The sequence below is a fragment of the Trachymyrmex cornetzi genome, unplaced genomic scaffold (assembly GCF_001594075.2).
Source record: "Trachymyrmex cornetzi isolate Tcor2-1 unplaced genomic scaffold, Tcor1.1 scaffold968, whole genome shotgun sequence".
NCBI lineage: Eukaryota > Metazoa > Arthropoda > Insecta > Hymenoptera > Formicidae > Trachymyrmex > Trachymyrmex cornetzi.
This window is the reverse complement of record NW_017300320.1, coordinates 10900-21327: the sequence shown is the minus strand read 5'-3', so window position 1 is coordinate 21327 and position 10428 is coordinate 10900. Positions and strand designations below refer to the sequence as shown.

At 35.5% G+C, this 10428-nt stretch overlaps 1 protein-coding gene across 1 annotated transcript; it reads right to left on the bottom strand.

Moving 5' to 3' along the window:
• Positions 1-3617: 3617 nt before the first annotated feature.
• On the bottom strand, positions 3618-4271 carry LOC108769922 (histone-lysine N-methyltransferase SETMAR-like). The gene is made up of 2 exons (XM_018521145.1): positions 3977-4271; positions 3618-3859 (listed from the first exon to the last, which is right to left on the bottom strand). Exons 1-2 carry the CDS (start codon positions 4269-4271, stop codon positions 3618-3620), a joined length of 537 nt encoding a protein of 178 aa, XP_018376647.1.
• Positions 4272-10428: the final 6157 nt, after the last annotated feature.

The following is a 10428-nucleotide window of genomic DNA, read 5'->3' as shown; positions in this document are numbered from 1 at the left end:
AACGACGACGTATCTTAAAAATGAGGTGAAAATTCAACAGTCCGGACTTTGCGTCGCGATATCTCCACTCGTAGGGCACGTAGAAAAAAAATAGAAGCACTTTTATCACACAATTTGTGTGGTGGCTATCGATTGAGCATACATAGAACGCGATCGGTTCAGCCGTTATTGAGATCCGATAATCTCGATCTGCCGCAACTCGTCGGTTCGCGTAAAGGAGGCACGGCAGTGTCGCTCTGCGCAGCTTAGCGCCGAGACACTACCAATGTCTCCAGATACGCTCCCATTACATCTTGCGACGTGGAGCGTTCATTTTCAGCATATAAAATAATTTTTTCAGATAAGCGCTATAAATTTACAATCTCCAATCTAGAAAAAATATTAGTTGTTTATTGTGATGCAAATTATAATTCTTAAAATATGTTTTTTTCAAAATTATAATTAAAATTATCTTTTGTGTAACTTTATTTTTTGTAATATTATAAGTATAAAATATTAATTTTCAAATTAAATGTGTTATTTGCACTAATTATATCAATATATGTAGAAGTAAAATAATAAAAACAATTTTTTATAAGATCATATTTTGCATATACCTTGCATATATAATGCACATTATTTTGCATATATTTCTTCATAAAAAATGCATATTGGTATATGTTGTAATATAACTATGTTAGATATTGCAAACAATACAAATTTTACTTACTAACCGTTCTTTTTTAATAATAAATATCTGCAAATAAAATCCGATGTCTAGTGACAATAGCGTTGATGTAGTACAGCCTTCGTGGTTCACTGTCCCTTTCGTTCATGGTATTACTGAGATGATTAATAGATTCAATAGCGAGCATATGAGGATGTTATTTTATAGTGTTAATAAATTGCGAGAATTTATTAGGGTGCATAAGGACCCCTTACCGCGTTATAAGAAGTCGAAGGTTGTTTATAAGATTTCGTGCAGGAGCTGCGACGCGAGTTATGTTGAACAGACGTGTAGACAACTGAAGTCAAGAATAACGGTACATAAGAACCACATCCGATGGAACACGTCTGCTCGCAGTGTTATAACGGAACATCGGTTGCAAGAGGGACATGATTTTGACTGGGACAGTGTTGCAATATTGGACGAGGAACCTCACTACAAGAAGAGACTGATTTCGGAGATGACATTCATCAGAAGACAAACGCATGGACTCAATCAGCAGACGGATATGGAGGGGCTTCTGAAGGCCTACCTCCCGATTATAGATGAACTATAAAAGCTCGAGTTGTTGTCACGTCTTCTCAGTCGGTGTCGCTCGTACACAGTAATAAATCCTGCTGACGAGATTTTTTATCACTTTACAATTTTCATTAGTACTAGCTAATATCTAAAAAGTGACTCACTGTGTCTGATACCGACTGGTCAACATATCAGGAACCGGTTCTTGAATTTTTCATGATAACGTTTGCGATACAGTACTTTGTAATTGTGGCGAGCGTCCCTATTTTCGGTTAGTTTTTCGATAAATTAGTTTCTATATTCTTTAATTTTTAGTGTTATCCTGCTTTTTCATTTTCTTTTCTTTCTTTTTATTAAATTCTGGCATTTAAATTCTCGATGTAGGGGAGCTCACCATGACAGGATAACCTTTACTTTATATATGTCAGTGTGTGTTTGCTCTGAGGAAGGCTCAAAGATGAGTCGAAACATGTAAGCGCGTTTAGTGAATAAAGAAGTTTCATTCTTTATAAGTGTATTATTTGCGCGACGTCTTCTGCGCCCGACTCCTAGTGCCCTTACTCTTTCCAATTCTTTGATTTGTAAGGAGTCTTGATTAGTTTGATTTATTAACGGATTTATTTTTATTAATTACCATTCGAATTTTAAATTGTTCTTCTAGTTTTCTTACTCTATCTAGCAGCGCCAAGTGTTTTTACGTGAAAAATTTTTCTATTTAAATTAAATTTTTTCATTTTATACGGTTAATTGTTTAATTTTTTGTGTTAATACTTAAATTGGGTTAGGTAACGCAATTTTGTGATAATGTTTTGTATAATGTTTTGAAGGAGAATTAAATTAACCACTACTTTAGTTGGAAGAAGAAATGTCTTTGAATGAATTGTGATATAATAATTTCATTTAAGAGGAATTTAAACCATTTGGATTGGAATAGAAAGATTCTTCAATAAGAATACGTAGTATACTTAGGTTTCATTGCATAAAAATTAAACATAGTACCATTTGGATTAAGTAAATAATAAAGATAGTATCACTTGAGTTTTTCTTTTAACTTGGCGCCACAGTTGTTGGTATCAAATCGTTCGTACAAATAATACATACCATTAGATTAATATTTATTACTTATTTAATTTGGCATGGTATAAAGAAGTGGGATTTAACTTGGCGTCAGTTCTTGATATCAAATATTTTATAGGAATGATACATATCGTTAAAGTTAATATTATTTATTTAATTTGGTATTTGTTTTTTTAAAAGGTAAGTTTGTATATAATTTTAAAATTCCATAGAGAGAGAGAATCTTTTATACACATGATACATATCATTAGAGTTAAATAAATAATAAAAAAAGATTGGATTTTACTTTTTAATTTGGTAGTATATATCACAACGATAAGATAATAGGTTTTTTCGCGTAGCTTGCTTCAACATGCTCCTATAGATTAAACGCGAAAAAGATGTAAGATAATTTTTGCTTTTATAATTATATTTCTAATATTTAGATATTTTAGACTCTTATGTCCATTTCCAACGTAGATTAACTTTAATGTTGGTTCAACTTGCTCTCCGTCTTTTTTTAATTCTAAAGATAAGTTGAACCGAGATTAAAGTTAATTCACGTTGGTGGAAATGGGCATTAATTGTTCTTTACTTATTGTTCTATGTTTGAATTATAAGTCTTTTACTCATTTTTATATTGTGTATTTCTAATTAATTGTTCTTTACTTATTGATTTATGTTTGAATTATAAGAGTCCTTTACTCATTTTTATATTGTATAATGTTTTTAATAATGAGAAAACTACCATAAAATTTAATTTTACGGAAGAATTTTTATATTTGTGTATTTTTTTCGCTTTTAGCATCAGAGACTCAAAATAATGCTGACTAAACAGAAGGAACTATGAAATTAATATGCATTATAATTTTTTTTAATATTTATTTATTATATTGAGTGGATCCATATATTCGTTCGGTTTTTGAAGGCTAAAATGAAACAAGTTTTTTTCATACAAAGAATGAATTTTAATCAATGATATATTCTCCGTTTTTGTTGATGACCTCTTGCCGTCTATCCAACAATTTCGTTATTCCGCTCTCATAGAAGGTCTGGGGCTTAGAGGCGAAAAACCGGTCGAGGTACGTTTTCCCAGCTGTCTGATCGGCGAACGATTTCCCGTTGAGGGAGTTTTGCAGGGACCGGAACAAGTGGTAGTCGGATGGCGCAAGGTCTGGTGAATACGGTGGGTGGTGCAAAACATCCCAGCCAAGTTGCACTAATTTTTGCTGAGTGATTATTGCGGTGTGGGGTCTGGCGTTGTCATAGTGGAATATGACACCGTTGCGATTGACCAGTTTTGGACGTTTCTGTCGCAATGCTTGATTCAATTTCGTTAGCTGCAGTAAACCTTCGAATCGATCGTTTTTCCCTGAGGAAGCAGCTCGTAAAACAGCATACCACGATGATCCCACCATATGGATAGCAAAATCTTCTTCGGATGCAGGCCGGCCTTCGGGGTTGCATTCGGCGGCTCGCCAGCGGTTCCCCACGATCTCTTGCACACTATGTTGTCGTAGATGATCCACTTTTCGTCGCCAGTCACTTTCGTTTGAGAAACGGGTCGCTTTCGTGCCGCTTCAGAAGTGAATTGCAGATGGATATGCGATTGGCCAGGTTCTTTTCGGTCAGCTTGTGCGGCACCCAAACATCGAGGCGGGACACGTATTCAAGCTGTTACAAATGCCTTTGTACGGTTCCAACCTATTTTAAGTGTCTCCGCAATCTCTCGCATCTTTAGCGTCCGGTTTTGCTCAACCAGTGCCTTTATATCATTCGAATCAACCTCGGTGAGCCGACCGCTGCGGGATCCATCTTCAAGACTCGTATCTCCGGAACGAAATTTGGCAAACCATTTCTGAGCGGCATGTTCTGTTAAGGCATCGTCCCCGTATACGCCGCACATCTTTCGGTGGGCCTCCGCAGCTCGCTTGCCTTTCTTGAAGTAATAAAGCAAAATGTGCCAAAAATGCACCTTATTCTCCGACATATTCACAGGCCTGTAGCATAAACAAAACTAATGCCAATGAAACCAAATTTGACAGATGAAAAGAGCGGACTGTCACCTTTCCAAAACATATTTGGATTGCCCGATTAGGCAACCAAAACCGGAGATATTCGGAAAAAATTTGCACTACTAACAAAAACCGAACGAATATATGGATCCACCCAATAATAATTATTATGAATGTTTATAGTTTGTCCCCGGCCTTCCCTTTTTTCTTTATCTGTAAATAAAATAAATAAACAAAGCAATTTTGTTTATTTAAAGAGCAACTAATCTCTGCATCGCAATGAAACTTTCAAACGTTATATTATATTATTAATGATCCTTAATATATATTTAAAATACTTAAACAAAACTTCCGTTAATGCTAGTTGCGTTTTTAAACCAGCGTTGAATGCGAGAGAAGAAACATGCTTAAATATGATGATTGTTGCAAAGCATTTGTCGCTTATGTCAACGGAGAACTTATATGCTAGTGCTGCTGAAAAAGACAAAAGTACTTTAAGACTATATGCTACAGATGTTAATAATGTTGCTGAACCCTTGTGGGCAAATTGAAAAGATGTCCCTTATTAGATTATATTAAAATATTGTCCGTAAAATCCTAAATACAATAGCGCTAAGGCTTAACGCTTATTATAACTTATTAAGCCTTAAGAAATAGACGAATTGTAATCGATTATTCTTCTAATATTTACCTGCAACTGATCAATTTTTTAAAGTTTAAAAGACTTATATATATCAGGCTTATTGCATTTATTATGGTTTAGATTAAAATCATTACACTTAAAAGCGTGTAAAATATATTGTCCGTGGAGACATCACGCTTATATAGAAAAGAGATAAGCGTGTAACAAATATTGTTCATGGAGATATCACGCTTAAAAGCGTGTAAAAAAATATTGTCCGCGAAGACATCACGCTTAAATAGGAAAAGGATAAGCATGTAACAAATATTGTCCATGGAGACATCACGCTTAAAAGCGTGTAAAAATTAACAAATTAATTTTTAATAAATTGTAGAGTAATCATATACTATTCTCATATGTGTAGTTTTCGAGCAAAAACTGTAGGAAGAAACCGATTCTCTTTTTAATAATCAAATAAAAAATTATTGTAAAATTACACACACACACACACATATTGTATATATATATATATATATATATGTGTGTGTATATAATTTAATATTATTAAAAATTATTGTATATATATAATTTTAATATTATTAAAGGTATATTAAAAATTGTTACAATAATTATATATACACATATATATATATGTGTGTGTGTAATATATATATCTAAAATGTCCTCTATGCCTCTTGATACACGCCGATCGCCCGAGAAAACATTTCGGTCGCTTGACGCTTCATTCGGTGAAACGAGCTACGGATATACGACACAACAGCGAGTCACGGAGAAGGATTCTTTCTCTCAAATTCCCTTTCGCTGTCTTGTTCGCTCTCAGCGCGCCAAAGACGAACAAGGAGAGAACGTAGTGCGACGAGGACAGAGCGAGTCGGCTGGCTTCTGCTACCAGACACACGTACACGAGCTTGTGCTTGTGTGTGTACTATCTGTTGCGCCAGACCGATGGCACTAGTCGCGATGTCGTAAACCGTAACAGAATTGGCATCCCTGCACATATGTGATGTGACCATGCACATTGCCAGCGCCATATTTGCCTCAAGCGCCGAAAAATCCAAAAGGACATTTCCCCCACCCCACAGCCCTGTCGTCGACGACGACGACGACGTTTCTTAAATTAAAAGTTTCAAGTTCGGATTTTGCATCATTTTGCGTCGCAATATCTCCTCTCGTAGAGCACGTAGAGAAAAAACAAAAACACTTTCATTATATATTCCGAGCGGATGCAATCGATTGAGCACACTTAGAACTCAATCGGGACAGCCGTTATTGAGATCCCATAATCGTCGTCTGGAAATCTTAACAGATTCTCGTAAAGTAGCCACGGCAGTGTCGCTGCGCTTGGCTTAGCGCCGAGACACTACCGGTGTCTCCAGATAAAATATCCACAATTTTTAAAGATCTGTTGCATTTTGGATCCGTAAACTTAATTTTTGAATCCGTGAACTTAATTTTGGGATCCGTGAACTTTAATTTTTGGATCCGTAATTTTTTGAATTTTTAGATCCGTGATTTTTTGAATTTTTGGATCCGTGATTTTTTGAATTTTTGGATCCGTGATTTTAGGAATTTTTGGATCCGTGAACTTTTTGAATTTTTGCACTGATATTTGTTTTTACGTTGATTTCTTTTCTCTTAATTGTTCTTGATATCATGACAAATCATCGACAATTGCACTTTGACTCGATATAAAAATCATAAAGAACAACAAAAGGAATAAGAGGAAGGGAGAGAGAGGAAGGGAGAGAAAGGAAGGGAGGGAGAAAAGTTAAAAAAGTGAAAAAAAGCTGAAATATATAACTCAAATTGTTATAACATCACAACAAATTATCTAAGAGCACAGAATCTGGAACTTAAATATTAATGATGAGTCATCACGTTCCAGATTCTGTGCTTTTAGGTAACTTATCGTGGTGTTACAACAATCCCAGTTATACATTTTAGCTTTTTTTTTATCTACTTGTGAATGTTAGGCGAGAATTGCTTAAGTAGCTAACAGAACATGATAAGCATCAAGAAATGATCATAATCGAACGATTTTAAGAGTACGATCATGTATCTTCTTCTTTTTCCGTTGCTTGTGTCCAAGTGTGGTGACTTCTCTCATATGCCTGTGGTGCGCTGATTGTACGCAGTCATAAGGCACCTACAGTTTAACGTCGATTCCGAACGACGATTTTGTTTAGAGAAATATACTTGTCAAGGATACTCTCAGTGGTTTGCTATTGTCTGCCGAGAGGAACTACGAGTGTTCGAAAAGTTTTTCGGTTCTGCCTGGGATCGAACCCGGGATCCCTGGCATAGCAGTCTCGTACGTTGTCTGCTACACCACGCTCATGCTCAATGGGGAGAGAGAGAGAGAGACTGAGAGAACGGGCAAAATAGATTCATGACTCTACTGCAGCTGCGGCCGAAACCTCCAGTCCTGTATTCTCAGCTTAGTGGTTACCGACGAGTAATTATTGCCTAAAACCAATATTGCCCGAAATGCTTCCTTCCTCTCCTTTTATCTTTCTAGCTCTCTCGTTCTGAAGAGGCGATGAAGATTCGCTGCTGAAGAGCTGCCGAGGAATACTTAAAGCGGCAACATAGAAACATCAATTTTCCCCCATTCCACGAGTGATGAGCCGATTAATCCTTCGTTGCATGTTCTAGTCATAAATTTAGACCTTAAATAACATTCAAGCCATTTTCTCTTTTTGTTACAATAGATATTTATTACTTTTATTACGATAAGATATTTAGTAATTAAAAATATTAGTTCTGATGAAAATCAGAAGAAAATATTTTTAAGAGTTAATAGACCTTTTTACGTTGCTCATTATATCACTTAATTTTATATACTTTCATATTTTAAAATTATATTTCCTTGCTTTATTTTGAATAAAAGCTCATTTTAAGACTTATTTCTTTTTTTTGTATCCTGTTTTCCTGTTGTATTTATTATGTTTCGTCCCGAATAAACGAATTCAAGAATAACCCCAATTTCACAGTGCAAGTCGTACACATAACTAATTATTAGGAATGTGCGGGTACCTGAAATTTCGGGTTCGAATCGGGTCAGGAATTTTTTTCGGGATCGGATCGGGTTTCGAATATTTTTAATGTTTGAATATCCGTAAATTTCGGGTACCCGAATTAAAAATCGGGTCGGACAGTGATCATAGATGTAGAAATTTTTTAACGGCATAAATGTGATGCTTCTTCATTATTTTTCAATCGGATTAACTGCCAATTATAAACAATGAACATAGCATGAACATATCATGCTTGCAATATAATATTTCGCGCTTACAGGTACGTTTCGAACAAATTATAAAGAACGAGATATTCGTTCATGCCATATTATTAGATCCACGCTTTAAAGACTTCCACTTCCAGTAGGAGAGAAAAGATGGGAGGCCAGAGACAACTTAAGGGTGGAACCTGGTTTAGAGGATCAAAATTTTCGTTTTTTTTTACTTTAATCGATAGTATTACTCTTTAAAAATATACTCGTAAAGTTTTAGATCGAAATTCAAAATACTTTTGTAGTTATAGCTTAAGAAACACAGGTACGCGTCGCGCAGATACAGCAATATCGAAAACTTTAAATGCGTTTTCTCAAAATCACTTTTCCGAAATTGGTGTGCAAGATAACTCAAAAACTATTTGACCAATCGACTTCGTTCAAAGTTTTTTAGTTACATAATTGTCAACCATCTTAAATGAACTAAAAACGTTTGTTAAAAAATTATCGGGACTTTGAATAAGTTCTCGCTGATTTTTCGTGAAAAATAATGCTTTATTTTTAAAAAGTCGTAAAAAAAATGTCACTGAAAGTATTGTCTATCGCTAGCCTCTATTTTTTCCCATCTTTCTGGCAGTATTTGAATTCCACGTCAGAAAAACGATACGTCTTTTGAGGCTATCCAAGATTTGACCCATTTTTTGGCATCATCATAAGAATGAAAGTGCTGCTCAGCCAGCCCATGTGCTATCGATCGGAACAGATGATAATCGGAAGGGGCAATGTCTGGCGAATACGGCGGGTGGGGTAGGACTTCCCATTTAAGCGTTTCCAAGTAGGTTTTCACCGGTTGTGCAACATATGGCCGTGCGTTGTCATGTTGAAAAATCACTTTGTCGTGTCTCTGCTCGTATAGCAGCCGTTTTTCCTTCAATGCTCGGCTCAAATAATTGTAGTTGATAGCGAGCTCCCGTAATGGTTTCGTTCGGTTTGAGTAGCTCATAATAAACTACACCCAGCTGATCCCACCAAATGCAGAGCAGAAGCTTCGAACCATTAATATTCGGCTTTGCCGATGATGTTGATGTATGGCCGGGCTTACCCCACGATCTTCTACGCTTAGGGTTATCGTAGTGTATCCACTTTTCATCGCCAGTCACGATACGATGCAAAAACCCTTTCCTTTTCTGCCGTTGAAGCAGCTGTTTACACGTGAAAAGATGCCGTTCAACGTATCTCGGCTTCAACTCGTACGGCACCCAATGTCCTTGCTTTTGAATCATTCCTTAATAATTTCAAGCGTTTCGAAACTGTTGTGTGATCAACTCCTAATGATTCTGCAAGTTCAGCTAGCATCTGACATGAGTCTTCATGCAGTAATGCCTCCAATTTTTCGTCTTCAAACTTTTTCGGTGCGCCAGAGCGTTCTTTATCTTCAACATCAAAATCATTATTTTTGAAGCGTCTAAACCAATCTCTGCATGTTGTTCCGACAGAGCATGGTCGCCGTAAGTCTCAATAAGAATTCTGTGTGCTTCAGCTGCAGATTTTTTTTTAATAAAGTAGTGCAGTAAAATTCACCGCAAATACTCTTTTGTTGGCACGAAACTCGACATGTTTAACACTATGAAACAAAAAGTTGTTTACACTTCGGCGAGATGACATACACTGAATTTCAAGCTTGCTTATAATAGTTCCTTATCGATGTGTTCCCATCTTCAACTACATGCACGCAGTTCTGTTAACGCGATCTGTTGGAAAATAGCGAGAACTTATTCAAGGTCCCAATAGTATAAATAATTATTTCTGCATAGAAAAGTCGAAATTCTATGTTCAAAATCGTAACTTTTTTTTCAAAGTTTCTTACAATTTGATACTCTTCTCCTACTTTTTTTTTTAATTCATTTAGGATAAAATATTATCTAATTTCAAAAAACTTTTGATTTTTTTTTATTCAGGCAAGAATTACAGACTCTACATTGCACGCCAATTAACAAGGTCTGTGCCGAGACACAATAATGATTAATATATAAATTATTATTGTATTCATTATTTTTATATTAAAAAATTATATTGCATTATTGAAATATATAACAAATCACCCCTAAAGTTCTGGAAAGATCGGCTTCATGATTTGTTGATAAAAAATTCGCAAAAAACAGCTACTTTTCAACGTTCTAAACCAGGTTCCCCCCCCCCCCTTTAAAGCAAAAGATTAAATCTATCTAAAATGAAATTAATACAATATATTTAATATATT